This window comes from Anser anser, assembly GCF_964211835.1.
Source record: "Anser anser genome assembly, chromosome: 2".
NCBI lineage: Eukaryota > Metazoa > Chordata > Aves > Anseriformes > Anatidae > Anser > Anser anser.
The window spans coordinates 121,620,309-121,635,961 of NC_139721.1; the positions used below are offsets into that span (position 1 = coordinate 121,620,309).

At 39.7% G+C, this 15,653-nt stretch overlaps 1 protein-coding gene across 3 annotated transcripts; it reads right to left on the reverse strand.

Annotated features, from left to right (window-relative positions):
• Positions 1 to 8,868: 8,868 nt before the first annotated feature.
• Positions 8,869 to 15,404, reverse strand: OXSM (3-oxoacyl-ACP synthase, mitochondrial). 3 transcript variants are annotated; one of them, XM_083825370.1, is made up of 4 exons: positions 15,373 to 15,390; positions 13,841 to 13,960; positions 12,403 to 13,420; positions 8,869 to 9,704 (listed from the first exon to the last, which is right to left on the reverse strand). In XM_083825370.1, exons 3-4 carry the CDS (start codon positions 13,383 to 13,385, stop codon positions 9,302 to 9,304), a joined length of 1,386 nt encoding a protein of 461 aa, XP_083681496.1. In that variant the 5' UTR covers positions 13,386 to 13,420; positions 13,841 to 13,960; positions 15,373 to 15,390; the 3' UTR covers positions 8,869 to 9,301. The 3 variants fall into 3 exon arrangements, with proteins under 3 accessions (XP_083681496.1, XP_083681495.1, XP_083681497.1); XM_083825369.1 differs by lacking the exon at positions 15,373 to 15,390 and adding an exon at positions 14,139 to 15,305; XM_083825371.1 differs by lacking the exon at positions 13,841 to 13,960 and having other exon boundaries at positions 15,373 to 15,404.
• Between the last annotated feature and the right edge of the window lie 249 nt (positions 15,405 to 15,653).

Below are 15,653 nucleotides of genomic sequence, written 5' to 3' on the forward strand. Positions count from 1 at the left end.
AATAATATTAAACTGTTAGCGTTAGGAGAAAGCAATATGACTTAATTCTTTATTATGTACTAGAATACATCAAAAAGCACAGAATTTCTCCCATAACTGGGAAATTTGCAGCTCCCAGATATCATCTTGTTCAGATGACCATGTGCTTCTTATCTTTCAATGTACTTAGCATTTAGGTAATAAGCACAGATCAAATTTTCTGATTACCACTTGTTCATCTCCTTCTGTTTCTGGATGTCCTTCCCTACTGTACGTCCTCTGGTCTCCATGCCTTGTACTCCACCTTCCTTCCTATTGCTTTGTGTCTCTTCCTAGCCCTTCCCCCATCTTTCTGTCTATGGGAGGCTTAAAAGTGTCCCTTAATTCCTGTTCTCTCTCATGCAAGGGAATGCTCCCATCTGCCCAAACTCGCTCTCACTTTCCTTTTCATGCAAGCTGTGGTGCCCTTTTTTTTTTTTTTTTAATTCCTTCAGCAGCCCAGTGCAAGCTCACGGATGCGACCATCGTCCACTCAGCTGAGTGAATGAGATGCGACTTCATGGTTACCCAGTGTCCTCCCCACCTCACAGACCTAGCACAGCTATGGTATTTTCTTTCCTTCCAAGAGAGGAGTCATTCTGTATGTTGATATTTCAACAGACACATCTGAGACAAGACTTATAACTGGGATGAATTAATCAATGTAAGTGACAAGGCATTTTTTAATGTGTAAACAAGGGGATGACTAAAGGGCAATGCCGGGACACACCTGACTCCAGAGGCTGTTTTCTGTGATGTGCTGCTTGCTGTCAGATCAACCAAATAGGTTTTATTTCTGTTTATGTACTCTGAACCGGATGCAAATCAAGGTTTATTAGATCAGGACCTCAAGGTACAACTGCAGTTGTATTGGCCTTGTCTCCAGCACACGTGCAAGGACCTTAGAGTGGTCAGCAAGCTTACAAAAGCTGGCTGGCCCTGATGGATATAATTACGGAGACAGCTGAAGATACTGGTTCTGCTACCCAAATGGCTAGTGCTCCCATTTTTCACACAATTTTCCCAAGAGAAAAGAGAACTCCCACCACTGATTTATGATATTCCTTGAGAATTCTTAGATGATTCAAGACAACATTCAAAAACTTTTACATTAAATACAGATAGATGATGCCAAGTTCCATGTAAGCCCCCTAGGCAATAGACATCATTCCTGGAAATAACAGTCCTCAGGAAAAGACAGAAATGTTAATGGCTTCTTAAAAATAATAATAATAATAATAAATAGAATTATTCTTTTCTGAAACTCTTTCTGAACTTATCTTCTACAAATATTCAATATCAAGACCAAAGACAATAGCCCACCTGCTTTTCTTTTGCCTTTCTTCCAACAAACTCATAACATTATGAGAATTATCTCTTAAATTAACTCCCAGGATAACTTTTACATACTTTCTTCAACCCGGGGCATTTCTGATGGCATTCTGAACTCCAGAAAACAGTCCATTAGCATGAAACAGCAAATAGTCTCTGCTCATAACAATAACACAGCAGTAAGATCCTGATGATGATCCAAAAAAAAAAAGGAAACTACAAAATGGTAGCAGCTAACATATGGATGTCCAGCTATTTAACATCTGATCTGCTTTACAGCACTTTAGGAAAACTACAAGCCCCATGTTAAAAAATATCCTTCTCCTTTTTAATTATAGTTCCTATTTTACATTTCTTTTGCTCCCTATGAATATATGTCTTTTTTCAATCCTTCTTATTACTATTTTGTTTGACTTCACTCCTATTAACATATTTTGCCAGAGACCTCGTTCGACAATAACCTTATATACTACCAGTTTGGTATTCCTGTATATTAGCTGTCATACTGAAATTATTGTGCCTCCTGCACAGAGGTACTGACTATAAGCAATTGGTACTGGCATATTTCTTTACAGTTCAATAACTCCGAGTAGAAAATTGCTTTTCTACCAAGTTAAAATTGATCATCTTTGTTACAAAAGTTGGAGTGGTGTCTACTGCCAAAGCAGAAACTATTATACATTTTGTTTAGTTTATAAAACTGCCTTCATCCTATTGTTTTTCTGTCACTGATGCTAGCTTTAGAAATCAAATGGGAGCCTGTCTTCTCCAAAAAAATGCCAAGTAAAGGTTTATTTCTAAAATGTGGTACATACAGAATTATTTCTAATCTTAGTTGAGGCAATCTATGCTAATTAAACTGAAGAGCCTATGATCTTGATAGAAATATACAGAAATACAGAATGTTTTTGCTATGATCTTAGCTGTGGAAAATGTTAATTCCAGTTTTGATTGCCTATTTTGTGAAAGCTAGCTAGTGAGTTTGGGCCAATACTATTAGAGAATCAAAATTAGTTACTCTAGATAACTAGTTAGTTTCCCAACATCATAAGAGGTGGGGAGATTTGATTGTGTCCAGATGATGAACAGAAGCCCTGGAAGATTTGCTGAAACTCACTAAGGTACTTAAGAATAAAACATCCCTTTGTTTCAGGTGAAATGTAATTTGTATGTTGAAAACAAAGGAAGGTAAGGATATTTATAAGTATATATTTAAGGACATGACCCTTGGTAACTTAACTAAAGACACAAAGAAAGCCTGTGGTAGAAAAATGATGTAATCTAGGTCCTCTAAGTATAGTGCAAGAACCTTAGTCCATATTTGCTGCTACTGAAGAAGTTGGAGTGGTATATTTTCACAGGCCATTAAACAAAGACACTCCAGTGCAATTAGGATTTTCTATTGTCTTGTAAATAAGGACACCTACATGCCCTTAAAAGTACTTATTATTTCCATTCTGCAGTATTCTCCACTATACCAACAGCATTTGAAAACATAGTGTTTGGCTACTCTTAGACATCTGGGATTTTACAAGGCAAGGTAATACACATTCCATTTTTTTCTTTTTTTATTCAAAAGTGTTTTTTTTTTCAAGTAGTAAAATTCAGTTGTAATGTTGCATTTATACAAATTAGACAAAGAGATAAAAGAGTGAAGATTAAAAAAAAAAGAAAAAGAAAAGAAAAGAAAAGAAAAGAAAAGAAAAGAAAAGAAAAGAAAAGAAAAGAAAAGAAAAGAAAAGAAAAGAAAAGAAAAGAAAAGAAAAGAAAAGAAAAGAAAAGAAAAGAAAAGAAAAGAAAAGAAAAGAAAAGAAAAGAAAAGAAAAGAAAAGGAAAGAAAAGGAAAGAAAAGAAAAAAGAAAAGAAAAACCTAGCAATTCAGTATACATTCTTTTCATTCTGTGGTACAGTAACATATTTTCCAACTCAGAATACGGCAAATATATACTGCTGAAAGATCAAATCATACAATGTGAAAGTCTTTCCTCAGAAACTGTCCCAGATAGAAATGTTCCATACAATGCCCAAAAACAGTAAAATGCCTCTTCTGCCAACAATATTCAGATCTGGAGCAACAATTATTTTCAAAATAGAAACCTGATGTCATTATCACTAGCGGTCAGGGATCACATTTTGCAGTTTTCAATTGAGGAGATACGTATATTCCAACAGATGTTTCTTTTAACAGCAGTTGGGTTGCTAAAAATTATGAGATTTTCAAGGTCATGCTTGAAAAGCTCCAATATCAGTATGGTAGATTTACTAACAGGTACTTGTTTCCCTAGACAAATGAAAGAAAATGAACCACTCGATTTGAAGTTAACACCTCTAAATCTACTGATTTAGGTTTCCTTTCACTAATGATGAAAAAAATTAAAGACTGGAAGTACTCCATCCAGAATCTGCCTACTTTTTCGCATTCTCAGATATTCTCAAATAATAAATACTTGTTCACAGTATTTTATCATTTACAGTCCTTACCCCACATCCACAGTATGTCTTTATGTATCAGGACAGCTATATTATGAATGCATAATGTAGAATACAAATTTAGTATATGAATGTCATCTGCAGAGTACATAGGCATGCCCAATCTGAATTACAAAATGAGGTGCTTGGCCTGTTTTGATGAAGTCACCCAAAAGAATGCGAATTACATAAAATTTTGAATGGAGATCTTTGATCTGAGTCCTAGTCCACCATCTGAGTTGATGGAGTTCAGGAGCCTGGGAGGACGGAAAAAAGCAAAAACAGAATCATGGCCTTCAGGAGAAGAGTTTGGTTTGTTTAGGGATCTGCTTGGAAGAACTCCATGGGAGACTAACAGCGAAGAGAGGTCCAGGAGTGCTAGCTGGTTTTCAAAGATTGCCTCCTTCAAGCTGGAGATCAGCCCATCCCAAAGAGCAGGAAGTCGAGCAAAGATGACTGGAGGCCTGCATGGTTGAACAAGGAGAAACATAAAAAAGAAGTGCAGAAGAGGTGGAAGCAGAGACAAGTGACCTGGAAGGAATATAAAGACACTGCCTAAGTGTTCAGGATTGGGTTAGGAAAGCCAAAGGCTGCTTGGAGTTGAACTTGGTAAGGGAGGTGAAGGGCAACAAGAAAGCTTTCTACAAGAAAGCAACAGGAAGATGGGAGAGGAAGTATGGGCCTGCTGCTGAATGGGGCAGGGAACCTGGGCACAGAGGACAAGAAGGAGGCCTGGGTAGTGAATGCCTTCTTTGCCTCAGCCTTTACTGGTCAGACCAGCCTTCAGCAACCCTTCCAAAATATGTGGGAAGGTCCAGGGTGAGACAGACCTCAGTGAAGGAGGATCAAGTTAGAGAACATTTAAATGAATTGGATAGCCTCTAGTCCACAGGCCCTCATGGGATGCACTGGCAAGTGCTGAGGGAGCTGCCTGGTGTCATTGCAAGGACACTACTGACATTTCCAGGCTTTGCTTATCAAACTATAAGTAACACCAAGCTGATGAGGCTAAACATTAAGCCTTTTGAATCAAAACTCTGGACCATTATGCCTCCTGATTATTAAGACGAAGGGTATGTTTTAAGGGAAAGCATTCTGTTTTATTATGTTATTCAATTTGCCTGTTTCATAGTTCAGCAACAGGGAGAGATCCATTTCCTTTTATGTGCACAGCTACCATAATAAAGCAGTAATTAGCAGTAAGTAGTCCCTGATCAGCTCAGTGGGGTATGTGAAAAAAGAGATGACTCCAAACAAGTACATAAAAATGTAGCCTGAACAAACAACATTCAAACAGAGAGGGTTCCACTTTGGGGCCTTTTTTTTTTCTTTCTTTTTTTTTTAATAAATCTTGATTCCTACAGGGCACACTGTTTACAACTACATCTATGCCTCTTAAAATTATCCATGATGATACTATCTAAGATAGCTACCCCCACAAAGCTTTCATGGTTTAAAGGTTACCTGCAGCCGAAAATCAAATTGCAATGAGATAAAGTGGGGTGAAAGATCTTTTCAGTCATTTCAGTTTCCGTTTTATTTTTCTGTGTGATGGTACAATCTGTCTTTTTGTGGTTGGTACACAGGAGTCTGCATCCAACACTCCTGAGGCCATGATCTCTGCTAGCTAAGGGAAAGGGAAGCATTTCTCTCTGTCACAATATTAATTACAGGTCTGTAGCTATGTAATAAAGTTGGGGGAGTTTTGCTAGACTGTACTTCAGGTCCACAGTAACACAGCAATATCTAGTCTTCCCAAATTCCACCCCTGCTTACAACTACCTGAAAAAATATTATCTCCAGAAGAAACTCACTGCATGATTTCCTCCAAATTCACAGTCCTATTGCTAGCTTGTTCTTAGAGGCTGATTCCTTAAATTAATTCATTTTGCATGTAATTTGCAGAAAGTAATGTTGAATTTTATATTCTGCCTTTTATATTGCATGCAATCCAGATTCTCATTTATTGTACTACTACTATTAATTACCACAGGCTAAGAGGTTTGCAGATATTTTTTCCCCACAGCAAATTCCCAAACTCTGTCTTGGTAATATGCTTTCACATTTTCCCTCTGGTAATAAGCTATTTCACTTGCAGGCTTATTTTACATTAATCTGTTTTGGACTGCATTGTTCTGTACTAGCTCAGCTTCTGAAAGAGTCTTAATCATTCTCTGACTGCATTTTTTCTCATCATTCTCTCTTTCTACCCAGTAAAGACAGCAAATGTAAAAATTATGCTATTTCATATCATCATCCTGACCGTTTATATAAATAATGAGGTTTTAGAGTACTGCTAAGCCTCATGATAGCCCATTAGCAGTCTCTTTCCAGAATGAAATTTACTTATGATATAGCTGCTTTATATGTCATTTACTTTAAATTCAGCGAGCCAATCTGTCTCTACTTGCATGGGTCAAAGGCTAACATCTGCAAAAATAAAACCTGTTTTTATAAACTATAACACCCTTAGGGATGTTTTGTATCTGTGCCATCAAGGTATGACTTGGATAAGATGTATACTGGTGCTACAACCAAATTCCTTTACTTTTTCTTTGCAAGAGATAACCAAAACCCCATCAATATATCAGTTTGAAGTCTAATTTCATAACCAGAACCCCCATCAATATATCAGTTTCAAGTCTAATTTCATTTTCTTGCTCTCATTCTTCAGATTTGTTCATTGTGTACGCTTTTGTGAGCTTTTTTCTTTCTTCTTTTTTTTTTTTTTTTTTACTGAAAGATTCCTTGTTTTTCCAAATTTGGCCAGCTTTATTTTTCCATTTTGGATGAACAACCGTGGGTTTTAGGAGTCTTTTCCTTTCTGTGTAAGTATTGCTAAACCCATATTTGAATATCTACCTCACTAGTCTTGTATAAAATTTCAAAATAAAAATGGTTATCATCTACTAATTCTATCTCCATGCCACATGGAAGACATATGGTCCATGTATACAAGCCAGGGCCAATACAGTGGGCCAATGTGACCCGAATGAGGTTCAACAAGTCCACATTCAAGGTGCTGCACCTGGGTCAGGGCAATCCCAGACACAAGTACAGACTGGAAGAACTCACTGAAAGCAGCCCTGCAGAGAAGGATTGTGGGGTTCTGGTGGACGAAAATCTTGACATGAGCCAGCAGCATGCGCTTGCAGCCCAGAAGGCCAACTGCATCCTGGGCTGCATCAACAGAGGAGTAGCCAGCAGGTCAAGGGAGGGGATTGTCCCCTTCTGCTCTGCCCTTGTAAGGCTGGATGGGGCTTTGGGCAAACTGGTGTGGTGGGAGGTGTCCCTGCCCATGGCAGGGGGGTTGGAACTGGGTGATCTTCAAGGTCTCTTCCAATCCAAGACATTCTGTGATATGATTCTATGATTCTGTACTTCATTGTTATTGTTCCTCATCATCACTAATGAAGTAACATAACATATGGAAATGAATAAAGTTAACAAGAAACTTTTTAACTGGACCAAAGTGCTCACAGTAGAGCCACTGGAGAGCCACCTGCAACTGTGCACTTGGTCAAACCTCCAAGTTCCCATTCATGTTATGTGATCCACTGTCAGAAATCCTGTCACCCCTGTATTATTGTTTCCTGAATGTCATCTGTGCGGAAGAATGTGTGCAACTCTACAACATTTGCAATGACTTATGATGAAAAATGATGGTGAAAAAGAATTACAAATGGAAGAAGTAACAAAGGGGAGCTCAGTCATAAACCTTGTACCATCATGCAGTAAGTCACCTAGTCACAACTGTACAGTCCTAACTTGTTAGCCAACATCCCTCTTTCATAAATGTTTCCGAGTGATTTCTGTGACAAATGCCCAAGAAAAATCTATTCTAATTAAGTAAAAATATAGATTGATCAATGGGTTGCTAATGTTGAGTAAATTGCAATACAATTGCAAAACTTTCAGTATAACTTCTTTATTTGAGCACTCTTAATCATCACATCCACACGCCTCATACTTTCAGTAGTGCCTTTTTTATTTATTTTCTAAATGATCACTCTATCAGGTTGAGACACAGTAGGTTCTGCCTTAGTTGTTCATATATTTCAACTATTACAGGGACTAACAATCTTAGAAATGAGTTGTTGATAGCTTGGATTCTGCATAATTTAAAAAGTGTCAAAATACCTTTCTTTAGAATCCATATTTTTAGCTACCAAGAAATGAGATTGCTAAGGAATATCAGTGAGAATTTTTCTGTCTAGCTCAACTAACAAACTCCACTACATAACCCATATTCCAATGACTTTGATATCCTTGTACCATTTTTTCTCCTCCATACACATCAAGACTGGTATAAACACCGAGTTGATTTCCTCGACCTGTTGGAAACTGAACAAGGAGCTGGAAGACCAAAAGCTCTCATCTTCTTTTTCAAGGACAACTGGCATTACTGCTTTTGTGCATTCACAACTTCCTTTATTCAAAACTAAACCATCAGACTCAGAAACCAGACAAGTCTAAATTAAATTGTAATGGTACATTAAAATAAAAGCAGAGGACACAATTAAACTCTTATGCTTTAGATGAGATGTTGGCTATCTAGAGCTTAAGTATAGTGGGCATACAATGGGTACTCTGTAAGGCTTTTTGCCAGCCAAAATGGGAGAAAACCCCACCAACCTACACTGATACTCAGAGTATCTTTTGCCCGAAAGGGATTTTGAGATCACACCATCATCAGAACTCTTGCCAATACTAAAAGCAGAATACTGCGGATTAGCAGCACTCTCTGATTATGAGAGGCAGTACCTCCCACTCCAGTGTCTAACACAGACTACCAGTGCATGCTGAGCAGTGTTGCAGACAGAATACCAAAAGAAGAGCACTACCTGCCTCACTACAGCAGCTGATAGTTCAGGAGATGAGATATAAGAGCCTACCAAATGCATGAACGTCCACTTTCGCTTTTCACTACATAAAACTAATATCCATATGCACAGCCAGATGGTACTCCATCTTGACTGCTGAAAAGAACATCATAGGAAATGAATTTAGATAAACAAAAGGAGGAAAATGAAGTAAAGAAAATCCACATTTGAAATTTCATATCTGCATTTAATTTTATCAGCAAGTCAGAGTTCAAAAGAAGTCAATCATTTGGCCCAAAAAATGACAGAGACAAGAGATACAGTAGTCATAAATGCATCATGTCATTGAATTACGATATTTGTCATCACCTTGATCCTCTTCTCACAAAATAGTGCTATTCAGATTAGTTGCTACGAGTCTCCCCTTCTAGCGAAGAATAAAAACTTCTTTACCACACATAGAATAGTTCTTGTATTTATTTTTATTAAAATGAGTAAAAGAAATTCCATCTTCCTAAAAGAATTACTGATGTAAGTGTTGGGGTGAGTAAAGTTCTTATGTATAAAGTCTCCAAGCTGAGAAAAGATTACCGAATACACCAAGGATGGCAGCACAGAAAATGACTGAGTGCCATTTTTCATAACATGCACAGCGCAAGTTAAACACTTGCAAAGCACAAAGTTGCATTGGTACCGCCAAAGCCAAACGAATTTGTGAGTGCAATACGCCGCTTTGCAGTTTTCCACTCCTGAGCTGTTAATGGAACATAATTGAGATCAAATCCCGGCTCTGTTTGTTTTAAGTTTAAAGTAGGTGGCAAAATTCCATGGTAACAGGACAGTGCAGTAAAAGCTGCTTCAATAGCTCCTGCAGCCCCCAAAAGATGTCCTGTTGCTCCTTTTGTTGAAGAAACTGCAATGTTACGTGAGTGATCTTTAAAAAGTCTCTTGATCGCTTGATTCTCAGCAGCATCTCCCAGAGGTGTAGAAGTTGCATGTGCATTGACGTATGTTACATCTTCAGGCTTGATTCCAGAATCTTTTATTGCTGCAGACATACACCTAAGAAAAAAAGAAAAGACAGAATGCTGCATTTCCCATTATATTTTTGTCACGTGTACAAACCAAAAGCAAATCTACAGTGTTTGAAAACATTTAACAAATGCAAAAATCTGCAAAACGTACTTTACTAGAAATGTAAATGTCAAGAGATGGGTTCATTTACCTAAACTAACATCCACATTTAGCCACCCTAGAAATACAGCAGTGGTAAGGTCCACTACAAAATCAGACTTGCTGCTAAAAATTTGCTGATTAAATTCCTCAGTTGAGAAAAACACAAGTTGCAAGAAAAAAGATATAACAAGCTATCTCTATGGATTACATTAATATATCAAAGACTCTTTTCAATGCAAAATTTGAAAACATTTGAGAGAGAAATAAGTACCTGAAATGATTACAAAAACCTAAGTTCGCTTCAGTGAAGTTTCTCTAGTGTAGCTGACATCAATGTAACATTCAGTACAATGCTGCAGGAAATCCCCTTGGCATTGTAAGGGAAAGGAAGATTCCCTAGTCTTTACATTTTATTTACCTTTATATTTACAGTATTACAAAATAAGAAAAATTGCTCTATCCAAATAAAACATTTGGAGATGAAGGAAAAATTCTGAAGTTGTTGTGAGTTTCTTTTGCATGTTTTTAGAGGTTAGGAGATATCTTCTTCCCTTCCCTTGAGCAGCAAGGAGATAGCCAAATTCCTGCGCATTAAAATATTTACTGAAAATCATGCTGTTCCACTCTGACACCATATCTCTCATTCTGAGTTCTAATGACCCATGGCATATGACTGCCTCTATAAATAATGCTTTTTTAAGAAAACCACAGAGAGATACAGCTCCATATACGCTCCACACTGTGTTTCTTCTCAGCTTTCCCACAGAAAGGAGATGAGTCACATGCCCTTCCTTGCACACACATTTTAACTAAGCATCTCTGGACAAAAGACCACTGTCTCTTTTGAAATTTATGAAAACTAAGTAAATAGGATAGCACAGGCTGCTGGACAAATTGAAATGTCTCCATTACAGCCTTCTATTCTCAGAAGCATCCAGCTTAATTTAGGCTGTAGTCCACTGATTCTCACCATCAATACAGAGTAAGCCAACAATCACACAAAAAAGATTACTGATAAACAGTAAGGGAAGCAGATACATTAATTTAGTTTAATAAATAAGCTGCAAGGAACATAATTACTTAAGGAGGTAACAGATTATTGTGTAGAACACACTTCATATACACAATTCTGAACCTCCTTTCCTGCAGGTTCATTCCAACATATGTGAAAGTAGTTCTTAGAAGATGACAGAAAAATACATCTCCCTGAATTTTTTTGATGTGGCAAATAAAAATCCTGCAGAAAAGTAAGAGAAGCATATACATTTCATATTTAATTCACACGCCACTACAGTAACCAAATATTGTTATGAAAATTGCATTAAAATGTATTATCTCTTCCCAAGTGTGGAAAGGCTCTACATTCTGGAGATAGCAAGATTAACTTTCAGCTACTTCCCATTGTGAATTTAATTTATATGCTATTGCAATCATAAAATATACAAAAAGTCTGTTACAAGATATTGCTGTATCATCTCAAGGGTAAACAAAAGTCTGAAAATCTCAGTAAGACACTCCTGAATACTCCCACCTAAGTCTGTAGACCAATCAACTATGAATCAAATAGCTCTGAGGGAGATTTGGTATATTACACTTCTTGAAAAATCTGTTAATTCAATAAAGACGGAAACATACCTTTAGGGGAACATGTAGAAATTTGAACTATTTGCACAGTGATACACTGAATTTTGTTATTAAATATTCACATACATTCATGGTAATGCAAACTAGTAGAGATTCCTGTATCTGCAATAGCATTTGGCCCATACAAAGCTCATAAACAGTACACACACATCTAACTTAACTAGTAATTAGTTCAGGGATAAAGATTAGATGAATACCATCTACTTGTGAACTTCTTTAATGAGATTAACAATGATGAAGCTTTACCACCTTACCAAAGTGTACTAAAGTGTATTTCTGCTATACTCGTCCACCAACAGATAGCTGCATCACGGCAAAGTATTTAAATGTGATTGTAGCAGAGACGTATGGTCTAAACACATCCTTTACAAAATGCCAAAATCTTTTCTGAACAACAATAGTCACAATTAATGCTAATGACATTTATGGTAATTATTCTAATAAACTAGATTCTCCAAGTGCACTTATCACTTGGCGTTTCTTGAGGAATGCCATTCCCCTTCTGTAACACAACAAATGACAGGACCTGCTTTTGCAGTGGGGTCTCTCTGTGACAAAGGGTGAGGGAGTACCTCAAAAGGTTGTCATACCACAACAACCTTAAACAAGACTCATTTCTACGAACAGCTATGGGCACCAAACATAAAATATTTTCACATAGAGGAGGTTTTCATAACTCTACCCAAAAAGGCTGATTCTAGCAAAAACTGCCCTTCAGGCCATTACTAAAAGCAAAGGAAAACTGGGGCAAGACCTTACCAGGAGCTCTTTTGTTTTTCAGATTATATTCAGATTATTTTCAGATGAGTTTCTTGGTTTTTGGAATACTAATTCAAGACTGAATAGCATTTCTCTAGGAAAAGTATAAAGTAACAGAAACATAGGTGCCCATTATAATTAACATAAAAAGTAGCCACAGTAATCAACATATGGTTCTTACCTGAACGCACCATCTCCTTCTGGATTTGGTGCTGTTATGTGGCAAGCATCGCCCGACAGTCCATAACCCAGAACTTCTGCATAGATCCTAGCACCTCTTCGCACAGCGTGTTCATACTCTTCCAAGACCAGCACAGCAGCACCCTCTCCCATTACAAACCCTTCTCTCTGTGAATCAAACGGCCGACATGCCATTTTAGGGCTTGAGTTAAAACTAGTGCTGAGGGCCCGAGCTCTTGCAAATCCAGCCAAGGACAAAGGACTAATGCAAGCCTCAGTCCCTCCAGCCAACATGACATCAGCGTCACCAGAGGCAATAAATCGAGAGGAGTCTCCAACAGCATGCGCGCCAGTGGTACAAGCAGTTGACACAGCGTGATTCGGCCCTTTCAGCTGGTATTTAATGCTGATCTGACCTGCTGCCATATTGACTAAAATCTTTGGGACAAAGAACGGGCTGACCTTGTTATAACCCTTTGTTTTAAATAAAGAAGCTGTATCAGAAATCTCTTCCAGCGGAACCATTCCCATTCCAATTGCCACACCAGCTGTTAAGCGGTCCTGTTCAGACTGCGGAGACCAGCCAGCGTCCTTTATTGCTAGCTCTGCTGCACCAATGGCCATGACAGTAGCAGAACTCATGGATTTGATCTCTGACTTCGATACAAAATTCTCTTCTTTGAACTGACCCTCCTCGTCTCCCCGTGGCACACAGGCAGCCACTCTACACGGAATGCCTGCATATTCTTCCCCATCTAGTGACGTGATCCCACTGTCTCCTTGGAGAAGGCGCTTCCACACAAGCTGAGTTCCCACACCAAGAGGAGACACTAAGCCGATACCTGTAACAACTACTTTCCTTCGACAAGCAGGCAGTGACTTGCTGAAAGCTCTCCTGTGATTTCTGAAATGCGGATTCAAATTCAGACCGCGGAGATGAAGATTTGCAGTCTTTAAGAGATCCCGGAAACACTGCGAGAACATGGTGGAAATCAATCAATTCATGCACATTCCTGTAACTGGGGAGGGCAAAAAGACACAAAAAAAAACAATAAAGCAGCCAATGTGAGAAACATTCCAAGTTTGCCAAGTTAACAACCTGCTTTTTACATGAAATACTATTTTCAGCACTGCAGAAAGGGATGCTGTTTCTGTGTCTGTCATCAGGAATAGTATGTGTTACCGCTGGGGGATGTAAAGCACTCACTATTAACTCCCCCTAGGGCTTTAACTCCCAGCTGACTGGAGATATCAACAATGAGCATAAAGATCTTCATTCTTCTGATGGAGAACTGCAAGTGTATGTCTAGCCCTATCATGCTAAGGATGCCATCATCTTAACCAGGCAGGATGCTCTAGAAAGCTAGGTAACAGGAGTCAAGAGTCCCTTCCTGGTGCTGCCACTAGTGCAGCTAAGTATCTCGGGGAAGTGTCCTCACCTTCCTATCTCCACCTATGCTTCATCAGCCTTTGGTCATTTAGTCGGTCAGTTCTGATGGGTGGGGACAGTACCTCAAGTGTGTTTGAACAAGATGTATCACAACAGCACCTTGAAAGAGCTGCAAATTGAAAAAAAAAGCATTTTGGATTGCAATCTTTTTTCACTTATGCGCAGGCTAACATTTCTATATTGTGATGTTTATGATCAAAGAGAAGAAAAAACAAGTATAAAAATAAATGATGTACTAAACACTCTCCTGACAGAACAGTTTTTCCAATAACATGTTTAGCACTTACATGTTACTCTGAGATCTGGCTTTGAACTATTTAATTGTTGGCCAGCAGCCATGAAGCATACAGCCTGCAGGTTTCCCAGCTCCCTTGAACATAACACCACGAGACTTTGCATATCATGAAATATGTCAAGTGTCAGCAGAAGTACTTCAGGCAGGACATCTCTGGCGAGAGGAGCACACCAAGCAGTAAAGCTGTAGTGCTGTGCCACAGCCCCGGTCTCTCGTGCCTTGTCTGGCCCTAGGTAGATCAGGAACTGGTCTGATTACATGCATCTGGCACATGGGAGCAGGAGGGAGGCTACAGTACAGCTCTGTGCACATCTACAATTACAGGCTTCAATAGGTCTGAATTTGCTGCTGATGCAAATTTTAAATCGGTAGGCATTTGCCAGCCCATCTTGATGAGGGAGAAATTAGCTTTTATTTTTCTTCCAGTCTTCTGCAGCTGGGAGAGTCACTATGCTTAAAAACGCAAGTTAAACACACACAGGAGGGTAAGTTTCCCTGTTTCCCTGTTTCAGGGCTCTTCTCATCTCTGCCTCCACCAGGGGTGATTGGACCCTTGTAAAAATAATTACTAAGGTTTGTCTTCAGCCAAAACACTATTTAAACAGCAACAGGCTCAACAGTCAGAAGTGTTTTTGACTGTTTTTCGGCAACAGCCAAGTGTTTTTTGCCTCATCAAAGGGGCAATACAGCATCCCCAGATATTTGGTAAAATACAAAGAGCTGGATTGGAAACACGTGCTGTCACAGGACTCGTGCACTTCTGTTGAGAAGCAAGGATCTGCGCTTCTCTATGGCAGCAAACGTGCATAGCAGCACTATTAGCAAGTAAAAGGCTAAAATTAGCGGTTACAAAAGTACACGGGGTTTTTAAAGGAGCCTGCTTTAAATCATGGTCCAAATTAGTCGGCTTTAATTACATTTGGCCAGTTAGCCTGGATTGTATAAAAAGAGCGGAGAGATAGTTGGAGGAGTCACTAAAGGGGCGCACGTCGCACAGCCGCATACAGCTGCTATCAGGAGGCAGTCAGATGGCTCAACATAACGAGAACGACTGATCTGACCCCAGCCACGTCAAATTATCTGCGGCCATGCACAAAGCCCGCGAGCTATGGGCAACACGGGGGCCTCCTCAGGCCTCCAAGGCCCTCCTCGGGCCCCCTCCGACCCCCCCTGGCGGCGCCGCAAGGGGCACCCCCTCCCGCTCCCCCCCGTCCCGCCGCCCCTACCTCCGCCGGACGCGCTCCGCCCCCCCCCCCCCCGCCGCCGGCCCCGCAGTGGTTGGTTCCGCCTCGTCCTCCCGCCCCCCGGGCGCCGGGCGGTACCACTCGGGGGAGAAGGGGGGGGGCGGAGGCGGTGGTGCAGGGCCTGGAGGAGCTGGCGGCGTTTAGTCTGGAGAAGAGGAGGCTCAGGGGAGACCTCATTGCTCTCTGCAACTGCCTGAAAGGAAGGTGTGGGGAGCTGGGGGTCGGCCTCTTCTCACAGATAACCAGTGATAGGCCTAGAGGGA

What these genes read in the sequence shown, in the direction of transcription:
- OXSM (XM_083825371.1), bottom strand. Translation starts at nt 13,385, where the DNA reads ATGTTCTCGCAGTGTTTCCGGGATCTCTTAAAGACTGCAAATCTTCAT. An exon ending in GAAGGAGATGGTGCGTTCAG is followed by an intron (nt 9,705 to 12,402) that starts GTAAGAACCATA and finishes TTTTTTTCTTAG; the next exon opens with GTGTATGTCTGCAGCAATAA.